We start from the raw sequence: 15,122 nt of genomic DNA, 5'->3' as shown, positions 1-15,122 counted from the left end.
CATTCACCACCACTCTTTGGTGCATTTCACATGCTCAGCCCATCAAAAACGAAAGAGGGAAATGGGTGTATTTTAACTAAACACACGACGCTGCGAATTATACAGTCCTCCATTGCCATTATACTAGGAGGAGAAAACCACGCTTGATTTCTTTTTGTCGCTTTTCCGCCCTTTAAGCCTATAAAAGGGACCCCTAACCCTTTCTCCCTCCCCCATATTCTCTCCTCTCGCTTCCGATCCCTCTGACTCGTTCCCTTCCCCAGCACGATTCCAGCGAGATGTCAACCCCGGCGTGCTCGGCATCGGACCTGGCCCCGCTCCTCGGCGGCGCCGGCAACTTCTCTGCTGCCGCGGCAGCGCAGTATATCTGCAATCAGTTGGATACGGTTGCGCTCCAACTCCAAGACGCCGCCTCCGCCATCGACACAACCTACCTTCTCTTCTCTGCCTATCTCGTCTTCGCCATGCAACTAGGCTTCGCCATGCTCTGCGCAGGATCTGTCCGGGCTAAGAACACCATGAACATCATGCTCACCAACGTCCTCGACGCCGCCGCCGGTGCCCTCTTCTACTATCTCTTCGGTTTCGCCTTCGCCTTCGGGGCCCCCTCTAACGGTTTCATCGGCCGCCACTTTTTCGGCCTCAAGCGCATCCCCCAGCAGGGTTGGACTACTCCTACTTCCTCTTCCAGTGGGCCTTTGCCATCGCGGCCGCCGGGATCACTTCCGGCTCCATCGCCGAGCGCACTCAGTTCGTCGCCTACCTTATCTACTCTTCCTTCCTCACGGGCTTCGTTTATCCAGTCGTCTCCCACTGGTTCTGGTCCAGCGATGGCTGGGCGTCCCCCTCCCGACCGGTCGGCGAGTCCGTCCTGTTCCATTCCGGCGTCATCGACTTCGCCGGATCCGGCGTGGTCCACCTCGTCGGCGGCGTCGCCGGCCTCTGGGGTGCCCTCATCGAGGGCCCCCGCATCGGGCGCTTCGACCACACTGGCCGGTCCGTGGCGCTCCGCGGCCACTCCGCCTCCCTCGTCGTCCTCGGTACCTTCCTCCTCTGGTTCGGCTGGTATGGCTTCAACCCGGGTTCCTTCATCAATATAGACAAATCCTACGGCCCGACCGGGTCCATCCACGGGCAGTGGTCCGCCGTCGGCCGCACCGCTGTCACGACCACCCTCGCGGGCTGCACGGGGGCGCTGACCACCCTCTTCGGGAAGCGCCTCCAGACGGGGCACTGGAACGTGATCGACGTCTGCAACGGCCTCCTCGGTGGATTCGCGGCGATCACCGCCGGGTGCTCCGTGGTGGACCCCTGGGCGGCGGTGATCTGCGGCTTCGTGGCGGCGTGGGTGCTGATCGGCCTGAACAAGTTGGCAGCGAAGGTGAAGTTCGACGACCCCCTGGAGGCGACGCAGCTCCACGGCGGCTGCGGGGCATGGGGGATCATCTTCACGGGCCTGTTCGCACGTGAGAAGTACGTGAACGAGGTGTATTCAGGGCGGCCGGGGAGGCCGTACGGGCTCTTCATGGGAGGAGGAGGGAGGCTCCTTGGGGCGCAAGTCGTTCAGATACTGGTGATCGCTGGATGGGTGAGCTGCACGATGGGCCCCCTCTTCTACGCGCTGCACCGCATGGGGCTGCTCAGGATCTCGGCGGAGGACGAGATGGCCGGGATGGATCTCACGCGCCACGGGGGCTTCGCCTACGTCTACCAGGACGAGGGCTCCGGCAGGGGCGAGGATGCCACCGGCGGGTTCGTGCTCAAGTCTTCGAACGTGAGGGTCGAGCCCAAGCCCACCAATCAGGTTTAGCTATGTTGTTCATCCATTTCCAGTTTTTTTTTTTTTTTTTTTTTGCTTTTCTTTTTCTAAGTTTTCTTGCTTCATGTAATTCGATAGTTTACTGTAAGCCCACAAAAACAAATGTATTATATATATTTGGGGGCATATATGGAGATCGTATGGTCAACGTGGTGAATGGGTAGGTGGCAGCTGGGTGGGTTGGTGGATATTAGGTTATGGTGCTTTTCATTTTATTTTCCTTTCCGGTTTGTGGTGGACTATAATTATTAGAATTATGTGGTGGGAGAATTATAGAGCATGTGTTTGTGTAGGAAAATGGTATGGAGGGAGATGACTAGTGGATAAAGATTGAGTGATCATGTGATCGTTTGAGGATTTTTGTCATGTGAAGTGGTGGTGATTTATGGATCTTGTGTTTTGCTTTGTCTTTCCGGTTGCTTTCATATGCTTTCTGGGCTTTTTTTCTTACGTGTTTTGATGTCGATTGAATTATTATTTAACACCATTCCCTGTATCTCCTTTTTCTTTTGAAATTTGGTTATTAGAATCGAAGCGTAGCCACAAGTTCAGTGCTCAACAAAATGATAATTGGATTCAGTTTTTCTTTTTAGAAAAAAAAAAAAAAATCAAATCCTGGAAGAATTTCTTTGAATAGTTCAGGATCTAAAAGTTAGCAGAAATTGTTATATTTGCAAACTTTTCATGTGATAAATATGATAAGAGGAGGTGAAGTTTTAATCAAGGAAGAGAGAGAGAGAGAGAGAGAGAGAGAGGGTAACAATAAAGCTGAGTGACAAGAAGGCACGGTTCCTGTTCGTCCAAAATGAGGATTGATGGAGAATGTGTGGTCGTTTGCTTTCAGAATCTCATTTGTGGGGCAGAGCGGGCGTTGAGGGATAGATTCTGGAAGAGAAAAGGAAGGTCGACAGGAGCAGGATTTTTCAAAGATTGTGGTTGTGTTGTCTCTCTCAACGACTTGGGCAATGAGAAGTCCTCCACAGTTGTGTCACAAGCGGATACGATTTCTCAAACAGAACGGCCAAACAGCACGCCGGCTTCGGTTGTCTCTTTAGGCCAAATGAATGATTTCCTTCTTTCTATGACGTGAACGGTTAGATAATGCAATATCTCGTGGAAAAAAAAGATCAATTATTTTTTCTTGCAAAAGATACAATCCGAATCCATTTACCACTATGTAAAGCATAAATAAGATTCTCTATTCCCAATTTCCAAAATTATGATCTTACTCTAAAAGGGGTAACAAATAGGTTGGCAGAATTCACGATGAAAATATAATGGTTTTTTAAATCCTACTAAAAAGCTTTCTTATTTAAACACTTCTACCATTATTTTAAACTTCCATTCATGTTGGTCTGAGTTGTTTATATTTTTTTCTATTTTTTTATTGACTTGACTGCTCTACATAGCTCTTAAATAAATACAACTACTCGCATCCGTCAACAATGTCCCAAAGAAACTTTAGTAATACAGATGAGGTCTTCCAATATTCTGACAGACGCTGGTGAGCAAAATGCTTTACAGTAGATGAAGCAATGTTGTATTTAGTCCTCCAAATATCCATCAACAATGGAAGATTAGACTTCTGATTATGAGGATGATTGTTCTTGGATCACTCAGATCCTCTCATGCAGCCTTTAATTCATCCAATGGGACTTGTATTAAATAGAGAAGAATCACATGCGGCCATAAAAGAAGACTTGAAATCCCGAATGACAAAACTTACTCCACGTACCTGTTTTTCTCCACACTCTTATTGAAGTTGATTTTTGAAAAATTAGATATTTTTTCATACATTCATCGATGCCACAGAGAAAGTAGAAGAACTTCTACTGATTCTGCTAAAAATCCAACCTGCTTGCATACCCAAAACCCAAGAAAGAAATTGTGGTTTCTATTCTTCCCCACCCAAATCCCATAAACAAGGTGGTGATAAAGCACCAGATTGACCACAGCCGTACAGATATAAACCCAACTAAAGCTAAGATTTCGTTACCTATAAGGGCGGCAGTAAACAAAGAAAAAAAAATTGGAGAAAAACTCTATTTGCGATCTCGGTTTCAAATTCTGATTCGGTAACAGTCAATCTAAGTGATGTTGTTCTGAAGGACACCTTTGTCGTGGCCTGAGGCGACTTACGGGAAGTCTTCTTCCTTCCAGCTTCCCGCCTGAATTTCCTGACAGCTGTCAGGTGCCAACCATGCCGATATCTCTGACAAGATAGGAAGCTAATAAATATGAAAGGAATGGAGGTTTACAAGCAGGGCCGGCCCTGGGACAGATCAAACTGGACGACCGCCCCAGATTTCAGATCTAGACCTTGTATTGATGTTCCAATAAGGTGCAAGAATGGCTTTCTACAATATTATAACAAGAAAAATAATTAAATAGATTAATGATGGGTTTTATATACTACTTAACGAATATATCTATAAAAAATTATTGCACGTAGATTAATTTTTCAATGATAATTAATATTTAAAGTATGTTAATTTTTAATAGAGAAGGTCTCATTTTTTCATTTAGTCCTAGGTCTAAAAAATGTCAGGACCGGCCCTGTTTACAAGATCCTGGATTAATATAACAAACACAAGCTGAGATATTAATATATGATTAACTAATGATTAAAATATTATTTTTAAATTTTGAAAAGCTAAAGAAATCATATATAATACTTTTATATCATAGGTACGATATATTGAATTATATAAATTTATATGATATCAATTCCAAAATTTATTGTACCAATCGATATTATATTCCATTGGCATGGCACAAGCAAACTATACTAACATTTGATACACCTTATTGTCTCATACCATACCTCATATTGAGACAATCAGATCTGCTCCTCCCGATTCACTGTCGGTCTCCCCACAATATATCGGCAACAGATAGTAGACCATCAAAGCCGGACAGTCAAAGAAAATCCGATTCAACTATATCATCTACAAAGCTCATCATCCGACGTTCTCTCGACATCATAGATACGAACAGCGAACTATCAATCGATAAGCCGACTGACCGTTGGTAACTTTCAATCGACTTCTCTGACGGCTACAAATAGATCATAACGACTCGATCAACTATATGATCAATGGCCAATCGGTATATCAGAGTCACTGACTGGTAGTCAGTCAATATATCAAAAGCACCGACATACAATTGATACACCAAGATCACCGACACATAGTCGGTATATCAAAATCTACAGTTATGATATCATAATCTTGGGAAATTACTCTACACCACGACTATTAGTGGACATAAACTATCCACTAACTTTATGATCATGACCCGATAATAGAAGTTAACTACCTTTCCGTGCCACAATAAGCGAAATCCCACGTGTTCGACGGTTGCACCCAGATTACCTATAAAGGAGAGGTAAGGGGAGAGCATTGATAAGAAGCTTCTAGACTAAATTCTGTCAGATTCTATTCTAAAATATTTTCTATTCATTACTCTCTATTGACTTAAGCATCGGAGGATCTCCGTTGAACACAATTCCAATCAGTGAACTTCTTTTACAGGTTGCTCTTCACCGAAGTTAGGTACAATCAAAGATTGGCCGCAACACCTCATATTTACATTATAATAGGATGATATCATTATGAAGTTCATTATCGAAATGACAAATTTTGTATTAGTCAATATATAAGTAATATTGTAGGGATCCCTTTTTATTGTGCCAATATTCGAGCTGAGCCAAAATAAACCAATCCCTTCCTTGAAATTGCCTTTATTGGTTGTAACATATATAGAAGTTTTTTTTTTGGTACAGATATATAAGTTGAAATTATGTTTAATTGGTATAAAGCATTGACTATTACTAAAGCATTATTAGTTGTAATTGAAATTAATGATAATAAAAGTACAATGATTTTTTTACCTAAGCCATTATTCATCAAATGAAGTGATTTTTCTTTTTAAGTTGCATGAAGTTTGAATTTATAGGAAATTATTATTTTAAGATGAGCAATGAAATGAATGCAATTATTTCTCTTAGAATTACACACATATTTATAATAGATACATAAATAGTATAAATCGATGAATTTCTAATAATTAAAAAATATAAGTAATTTAGTAAGTACAAAATAAATGCTAATTAAAAGGTTCTTATGTACTGGATTTGAATCCAAAGTAGCCTAGTAGGTAGAGGTGTGCGAAGAATCAGTCGAACTATGAATCCGACCCAAAGCAATCTCTTTGATTCAGTTTATATTGATTTTTTCTTAATTCTGTTTGATTTTGGTTTGAGAAATTCATGAAATGAAAAAATTTGGCTCGGTTTCAATTTAAGTTTTTAAAAAATAGATTCTAAACAATCAAATCCGATGCAACCTAACCCATACAAATACATACAAATATATATTCGAAGCAATTTGATCCAACCAAACACAATCCATCTCTCTCTCTCTCTCTCTCTCTCTCTCTCTCTCTCTCTCTCTCTCTATATATATATATATATATATATATATATATATATATATAAAATAGAATTTTTATGTTTAGACTTGGTTCAATCCATTTAATCCAATTTATTGAACATCAACCCTATATAAAATGAAGTTTTTTATGTTTTTACGTAGCCCAACCCATTTAATTTAGTCCAATCAATTGAATATTGGACCTACATAAAACAATTTTTTTATGTTTAACCTTAACCAAGCTTATGTAACCAGTCCATTAAGTATCAATGTGATGAACCGAACCAAATTTAATTTAATTTTTCAGATCATTTACAAATATTTTTTTATAAATGATTGGCTCAATTTTGATTTCGATTTTGCAAAATCAATTTAAACCAATTTAGTTTCAAATTTAGCTATTTTTGCTCCCATGCAATCCATGCACGCCCTTGCCAGTGGCAGCATCTTCACTTCGCAGCCAACCTAAACCACGCCCAAATTCCCTCCAAGCAAAGGAGAACAAGATTAAATTTTTTTGTAAAAAAAGCATGAAGAGAGGTATTGAACATGCAGCAGCTTCGCGACCTGGGTCACTTCATTATTCTTCGATACCCACCCAAAAGCCGATGAAGGTCAAACCGTCCACACAAAGGAGAAAGTTAATTATCAACGGTAGGCAGTAATGGCTCCATGCGTCCCCTTTTAAATTCCCGTTTTGTACTGCAGGAGATCTTTATACACGCACTCGTCGTCCATTAGCGGACGATACTTTCCTTTGTACTTTCTGCAAGACCGTTGACAAGCTAAGTTAACCATCTTTCAGTGATCCCTACAATGATGCAGGATCGAATTGAAAAAACGACAAAGACCATTATCACGATGATGATACCACTTTCCAGAAAGCATGCCACTGCACCAAAACACGGGCCCGCGTGGTTTATATTTCTTCTCTCTTATAGCCCAGTTTCATTAGTGGTAGAATTTTTTTGTCGGTGAAATATTTTTACTAAAAAATTAATATCTAAATTTATGATATCTGAAAAAATAATTTTATATTTTTTTATTAATAAATAATTTTATATATTTGATTAATTATGAGAGAGTGATATATTTTAAAATAATTTATGTTTAATTGAACATCTATTTTTCTAAAAAAAATATAAAATACCTATTATATCTTTAATAGAAAAAGATATCTTATCCCATTGAGTATTAAAGCTTAAGAGTATTTTTGAAAAAAAAAATATCTCAATCCACAGTAGATGAAAATTGAATTGTTTCATGTCCCACATAAACAATTCTTTCCCTTTAGGGTCTAGTTGGAAAGGATAGTAATGTCCCAAATCTTATAGGATCAATGAATCCTACAATAAAAATCCTATTTCCATTCTTGGTCACTATATGGCTGGTTGAATCATAGGACAATAGAGTGGTATGAAGTTGCAAATTCTATGGAGAAAAAATATTGGCGGGAGGAAGTGGTTAGTCCTATGGAGAAAAAATAAAGCATGGTTTGGAGGTTGGCATAGGTGATCTTATGGGTGACAAAGTTCTCCCCATGATGAGGGCTCTCGTGGTTGAAGAAGATACTATCCAAACATAAGGATAAAATTAGTTACACAAAATTTTTCTTTAAATAGGATTTCATGCATAATTCAAAAACTATATCATATCATGAATTTTATCCTAATGTTGTAAATCCTAGGCACCCAAACAGGCATAAAATATACAAAATACATTTTCATAAGAAAATTACTTTTCCATCACTCTCTTCTGAAAACTCAAACCAAACATGAGATATTTCTCTCTACTTTTTAATTGACCTCACTTTCCCTCTTTTTCCTGCGACCTGAACGAGCCCTAATAGGATGGTGTTGTTTACAAGTAGTATCTTGAACACTATGAACTGATGACCCTTCCAAAACCAGCAACAGATATTCAGCTGTATCAGCCTTTTGAACACTATGAACTGATCAATCTCTAAAATTTCAACCAGAAATGTTAAAGATGGCAAGGATTGTCTGGTTTGTGGGCCCAGCACTAAAACTCTTAATATTGTCTTGAATTGCTGCAGAGTAAATAGGGTTAAGCAACTCAAAATGCAGTCATCAAAAGATCCTAAATAATCATATATAAAACTGCAAAACAATCAATGACTTATTGAATGAACAATAGATACTTTTAAGATTGTACCTGCAGGTGTTCGCCACGGTTACTTGCGATTAGATTTACCCTGGCGCTTGTCTGGTTTGTTGCCAAGCACAGTGGTTACTCATAATACTTTTGGATTTGCACACAGACAAAAATTCATCGGATTAAAGGTCTCAGGATTCATTGCATATACCTTGCTTGACATACTTAACAAAGATATTCAATAGTAAAGCAGAAAAATCTAAAAGCTGATGATTTCTAGAGGATGATTTCGATGATTAACAGATCTAGAGGTGTTCACATCAGTTCCTCTGTCTTGTTTGTACACCACAGGACTATAATGTGAAGATTGCAAGCAAAAGAAGGTAGAAGGCCCATAACACTTCAAGAAGGCACTTAATATTAGCAGATAAGTTCTCAAAAAACATATTAGCAGATAAATAAATCACCTGGTGTGCAAATTTTAGTCTTTTAATTTTCCACAGAAACTCAAAAGGCCTTTGTCACCTTTCCCAATCTCAGATCCAGATGTGCTTATCAGACTCTGGTGCCCTACAAGAAAACATAAGTTAACATTGCATATTTAGGTCTACTTTGTTATAGCTCTAGCATACATACAGGATTTCTGACGTTAGTTATTCCAGCACTTATTTCAACTGCTTCTGCAACTATTATTGTGAAGAACGGATCAGAAGGAAAGCATTAAAAATAAAGTGCACAACAGTGAAAGAATATGGTACACTTTGTAATTTGCCAACCAGATATGGTGTTTGAGAGCTACTACTGAAGTTATGACACGAGTGCTTTCAAAGTATGCCATGTGGCAAGCTGGAAAGAACAAGTAGATATCTCTCCTGGCCAAAGACTTTGATCTTATGAAAACCACAATATGTGATGTAGACTAATCCTGCAGCTCCCATGTAGATGATTACTTTCAGAGAAGTCGTTTGATTCATAGTACAAGACATGCAACGGAATGAAACCACTCCATTGCTCTAGTTCAGTTGACATCTCAGAACAAATTGGTTCATGTCCTTTCAGGAAAAACAACCGTAGCTGGTTCATTTATTGTTTAGACTCTGCACATACTTCATGACCAAATAAAACCTAAACCTAGCAAAGGTTCTAAAATCACTTGTTTTAACAACAAATCCACATTTTTCTCATGAAAGTAAAAGATGCTGCATCAACATACACTCAAGGGTCAACTTGATATTGAATTTCTTTGCCCTTATATGAATATAGAGAAGCTGGGTTCCGAAAAAATTGCATAAGCACATAAAAATTGCAAATTAAGCATTATGACAACAAGACCTTTTCTTAGTATGGGAAATAGATAAAGTTACATTTAAACAAAATTCATCTAATTCATCCACTGCAAAGCTACAGGATTAAAACATCAAATTGCTACAATTTGGCATATTGGAATTTGACAGCAAGACACTACAGATTAGTATGAGCTCAGTAATCTAATTTATCGCTCACCTTCTCCAAGTCAATCTCAGATGTTAACAAGCATGAAGGTAGTATAGTATTTTATTCTGACACATTTGAAAAAAAATATTTATGATTTTCATATATGAACTTACATCATGTGTGGCAGGTCATTAATGATAGTAACCAAATATTTAAATTAGATGTAACAGGATTTTCAAAGGGTTCCAAGCATCAGAACAGGCTGCAAATGAATTAGCCATTACGTTCCTCTAGATGAGAAAATAAGACTCCATTATGCTCATTCATTCAAATTCTTTATAAATAATATCAAAACTTCTGAAGCATTCACAGTGCTATATTCATGCAGAAAGCACCAGTCTGCAATGCAGTTCCTGAAATTTCCTTCTGCAGGAAATAGAACCTAGCAACGTAATGAAGTGCCTGCTTGGAAGCACTTGTTTCTTCTTTAAAACTAAAGCATGAAAATTGGCAATCCAATCTTGTCCTTGCAGACAACACAAAAAATAGTATGTAGATACATTCTATATGCAAGTATGATTTTATGCATGTCCTTATGCGTGCATGTACATATATATTGACTCTGATGCCATTAACAAGTATGAGGCAGCTACAGAAGACAGCTATAGAACAGTAGTTTTATCACTCTCATGTCATTGGTTTACTGGTAGCTATACTATTTTAGCTGTATCAGGAAACCTTCTAACCAAGCTTACCTAGGGAATAAACTGATTCTGATTTGCCCACTAGATGACAGATCAAAGGATTGAGTATGAGGTATAAACTGATTCTGATTTGCCCACTAGATGACAGATCAAAGGATTGAGTATGAGGTATAAACTGATTCTGATTTGCCCACTAGATGACAGATCAAAGGATTGAGTATGAGGGAATAAACTGATTCTGATTTGCCCACTAGATGACAGATCAAAGGATTGAATATGAGGTATAAACTGATTCTGATTTGCCCACTAGATGACAGATCAAAGGATTGAGTATGAGGTAAAATGGAGCTGATAAATAGGTGAACAATATTGCACATTTAATTATTTGTTTGGCATATTTTATACCTATGACTTTCAAGATGTTGACAGCCTTAGCTAGTCCAGGAAAAAAAATTGTATGTTAAAAAGCAAACTAATCTCATTGCTGGATTGTTCTCATATCTGATGATGTGAGGGAGTGTTCAGCACTCAATTAACAGAAGTTGGTGAACAACCCATCGAGAAGATACCTGTAAGGCAACTAAAGATAGAGGTCAATAAATTTAACTTGAGATGATACCAAGCAGTTAAATCTGGTTCTACAAGGTCCTGATCTTATGCACTGGACCATAAACATATTGACCCAATATTTTCACATCTCATGCTTCTATCAATCCAAGCAGCACTTCTAGGACCTTATAAATCTCCTCGGCTTCGGGATGGAACTTATCACCAGAATAAAACCGGTGAACTTTGCTATCCACCTCAATCCAACTGCATCCAGGCAACTTCTTCCCTCCCCACTCCTTCAACATCTTCCTGACGTTCCCCACCTCTCCCCATTTACCACGTTCACTGTATAAGTTTGCCAACATAACACCATAGTCAACATTATTTGGGTCTATCTCCAGCAGCTTCCTAACTGCCAATTCTGCTAACTCTGTATTCCCATAAATCCTACAGCCATTAAGCAAGGACCCCCACACAACTTCATCAGGCTCGATTCTCATACCCCTCAAAATCTCCATTGCATCTTCAAATCTTCCAGCCCTACAAAGAAGGTCAATGATACACCCATAATGCTCAATCTGGTGTTCGATCTGGTAGTCCTGGCTCATGGAGTTGAAATAAGTGATTCCTTCATCGACCAATCCTCCATGAGTACAAGCATTCAAAAGCCCCACAAATGTGACCTCATCGGGCTTGATGACCTCAAGCTCCATCTCCTTAAATGTCGCAATTGCACTCTCACTATGCCCGTGAAGTGCCAGACAATTGATCATAGAATTCCATGCTGTTAAGCTTTTGTCAGTCAACATACTGAAGATCCACCTCGCTTCCTTCAAGCTCCCACATTTCCCATACATATCAATCAGTGCATTTGAGACAAAGGGACTATGACCAATATGGCTCTTGAAGATATACCCATGCACCCATTTCCCAAGCCGAAGCATGCCAAGGTGACCACAAGCTGAGAGCACGCACGACACAGTTGTCTGATTCGGCCGGGCCCCCTCCAAAACCATTCTCCCGAACAGCGAGAACGCCTCAGAGAAGGACCCGTTCTGGGTGCATCCGGCTATCACCGCATTCCACGATGGCACATCTCTCTCGGGCATCTCCTCGAATAACGCAATGGCATTGCCGATCTTCCCGACCCGCGCGTACCCGGAAATCAAAGCGGTCCAAGAAACCACATTTCTTTCAGGCAATTCATCAAACAGCAGTCTTGCAGTGCCAAGATCTGAGAATCTAGAGTACGCATCTAGGACAGAGGTCTGTACCACGGCGTAACCATCAAAGCCGGTTTTCAGAATACGTGAATGCACCGATCTAACCAAACCAAGACTAGAGGAATCCGAGCAAGCTTTCAAGACATGAGGGTAGATAAATTCGTTGGGGCGAGAGCGGCGGCGGCGGAGCATGAGGTTGAAGAGGTGGAGGGCGGAGGCGGAGTCGGAGTGGGAGGAGTAGGCGGTGAGCAGAGCGGTGTAAAGGTAGACATTGGGGACGCGGAGGTTGTCGAAGATGAGACGGGCGTAGTGGAGGTCGGCGAGGACGAGGGCGCAGAAGCGGACGAGCTTGAAGCAGTAGAATTGAGTCTGGCCATGGCCGCTGGCGATGACGAAGGCTTGGAGTTGCTTGAGATGGCTGAGATTGGCGCATTTGTCCAGGAGGGAAAGGATGCGTTTGTTGAAGGCAGGTTGAGTGCCGGGGTTGGACGGCATCAATATTAGTTACGGGGGTGGCCGTTTAGATTATCCGAACGTTTATAATGAAATGACCTACCTATTCTTACCCCGAAGAAACGCAAAAAAATCTACCTATTTAAAAATACTATAATACAAAAGATAATTATATGATATATTTATGTAAATAGAAACATATTATTATTATAGAAATTTTTTGGATTTATTCAAACACGAGAAATGGAATCAACAATTCCTAGAACCAAACATTGTCTAATTGTCTAAAGGGATTGTATGATTGCATCTAATTACTTTAGATTAGAAATATTAAACTCCACCGATCCTATACCCATTTCATCTTTAGACCTGATTCTAACTGAAGTCGAACTCTCCATGCTCTTTGGAATCTCCACCTCCTTTTTAATTTTGTTATGGTAATGTGAGAAAGCAAGCAACTACTACAATCAAGCAATCTTCCAGACAACCAAACTCCGCATCGCTGGACGCGAGCGTTCATATATACGCATAATAGACTTACCAATACGCCCGTAGTGAAGATATTCCAGAAGGGGCAAATAATCACAATTTACAAAATGAGAAAATTTCACTAAAATCTGGAACAAATTCAAATAATTAAAAATTATTTAAGAATCTAAATAAGTAAAAGAACGTAAGTTTACTATATATTACAGAAATTCCTGTCGATTAAAGCACAAGAGGCAGCACAAAATAATAACAAAAACAACGCTGAACGAGGACGTTTCCTTGTGAGCATCTTGTGTATATGAATCAACATACTCAAGAATTATCGATTATTTTTGTTCTGTCCAATCAGATGAGAATGCTTTCAAGAGGATCATTTGGCTAATGCAAAATCAAAAATAGATCAATATTTTTTTTTTTCGGTTACCTAAAGAATAAAATACATGTTGAATTTCACTGGGTAATATAACTGATCGTTTTAAATTTTACAACAAATATTTTACGAGATTCATTTTAATTCCGCTCATTCATTCACTTCCTCAACAGAAGCTCAATCTCCGATACTAATTCTGCCCATTTTTTTCTAGATATCTCACTTAAAAGGCAATCTTACAGAAAGTCAAAAAAAAAAAAAAATGAAGAATATGCAGGCAACTTTCGGTGATTTCCTGGCAAGCATCAAAAAGTGATAGGACCTCCAAAACACGCAGTCATTAACAAATCCTCTACTTCATTCCTTCTTTTGCCTTTTTCCTCTCTTTTCTTTGTTGCTCTCGTGTACCTGGCAGACAATAGCAACAATCTTAATTAATGGCAACAAGAGCCACATCAATGTAGCGCATCCAGAGAGAGTGAGAGAGACCATACGCTTTTTTTCCTCTCGTTTCTTTCGCTTCCAAGTCTCAGCCAGTCTCCGCGTCTCTCTCTTCCTGTCTACGCTAACACAAACCTGACAGAAATGCAAGAAAGGATGAGAACACCAAAGAATGAAAATCAAACGGCTCTCGGTAAAGAGAAAGTTGGCCAGTTAAAAGCTTTTATATTTACTAGTGAACCATTGACAATTACAACACTGATCAAAATAAAAAGCATGGCAAGCAGTCCATGTGCAAGATTCACCATGAATGAATGTGGCAAAACATTGCAATCATTATAGATGCTAAATAACAAGGATTTCCACACCAATTCCCTGATTTTTTCATTTCATAGATTGAGTGGTAAGTTAAAATTCAGTGATGAGAGACCAATGGAACAATGCTTGCTTAAAGAAACATGCTGATATTAATTAAAGACAGCCAATAACATATCTCCATTCAATTTTTAAGTTATTCCTACTTTATTTCCATGTACCAATAGTTAATTAAAATGACTTAATTCCAAGAAAGATGACTGGGATGTCATCCCTGAGAACAAAGTTTATATAACAGAATTTCTAGTTAATTGCTGAGATTAAAAGATAAGAACATCATAGATTGAAATTTAAATAGAAAAATTAAAATAAAATATCGAGAGAGAGAGAGAGAGAGAGAGCTTTAACGTCATTCTATTCCAACAAAATATAGACAATAAAAGTAGTAGACCCAGTATTGTAGTTTTAAAATAAAATAAAATAAAAACTATCTTGAAGACTGAAGAGAGAGGGACAAGTAAATCTGTTTTGCTTAATGTAGATCATCAGCTCCTGTTTGTCTTAGAGTGTCCTGACATGGAGCAATGACCATGAGCCTATAACAAACCAGTGGAGTTATTATCAGCTGGCCACCAGAGAATGTATTGTCTGGTCATCATGGAATATCAATTGTTATTGAAAATTTCCCAGAATTTCCAAAAAAAGTGCGATATGTATAACAGAAATCATATTTTTACCAGCTGAGACACTTGGGATACCAACGCTAGGCAGCTCTAT

The 15,122-nt window shown here is 39.3% G+C and overlaps 3 protein-coding genes across 3 annotated transcripts in view; 1 reads left to right on the top strand and 2 right to left on the bottom strand.

Moving 5' to 3' along the window:
- Positions 1 to 207: 207 nt before the first annotated feature.
- LOC105044167 (ammonium transporter 1 member 2) lies at positions 208 to 2,232 on the top strand. The gene is given in 2 exon segments (XM_010921975.4): positions 208 to 660; positions 663 to 2,232. Coding segments are annotated over 2 exon segments (1,530 nt in total). The 5' UTR covers positions 208 to 278; the 3' UTR covers positions 1,811 to 2,232.
- Positions 2,233 to 11,077: 8,845 nt separating this feature from the next.
- LOC105044169 (pentatricopeptide repeat-containing protein At1g33350) lies at positions 11,078 to 12,818 on the bottom strand. Its single transcript, XM_073255389.1, has one exon. It carries the CDS (start codon positions 12,770 to 12,772, stop codon positions 11,204 to 11,206), a length of 1,569 nt encoding a protein of 522 aa, XP_073111490.1. The 5' UTR covers positions 12,773 to 12,818; the 3' UTR covers positions 11,078 to 11,203.
- An 828-nt stretch (positions 12,819 to 13,646) lies between these two features.
- Positions 13,647 to 15,122, bottom strand: part of LOC105044170 (DEAD-box ATP-dependent RNA helicase 13) — a 68,472-nt gene continuing 66,996 nt past the window's right edge. Inside the window, exons 14-15 of the mRNA XM_019850270.2 lie at positions 14,084 to 14,165; positions 13,647 to 13,997 (exon numbers count right to left, since the gene is read on the bottom strand). Coding sequence (XP_019705829.2) covers positions 13,942 to 13,997; positions 14,084 to 14,165 — 138 coding nt within the window. The 3' untranslated portion in view covers positions 13,647 to 13,941. The remainder of the gene's footprint in view (positions 13,998 to 14,083; positions 14,166 to 15,122) is intronic.

Source organism: Elaeis guineensis, chromosome 4, assembly GCF_000442705.2.
Source record: "Elaeis guineensis isolate ETL-2024a chromosome 4, EG11, whole genome shotgun sequence".
Lineage (NCBI taxonomy): Eukaryota > Viridiplantae > Streptophyta > Magnoliopsida > Arecales > Arecaceae > Elaeis > Elaeis guineensis.
Note: the sequence above shows the minus strand (reverse complement) of the source record. Positions and strands in the feature narration are given on the sequence as shown.

Bases quoted from the DNA above. Each gene is read 5' to 3' on its own strand.
- LOC105044169 (XM_073255389.1), bottom strand. From the start codon at position 12,772: ATGCCGTCCAACCCCGGCACTCAACCTGCCTTCAACAAACGCATCCTT.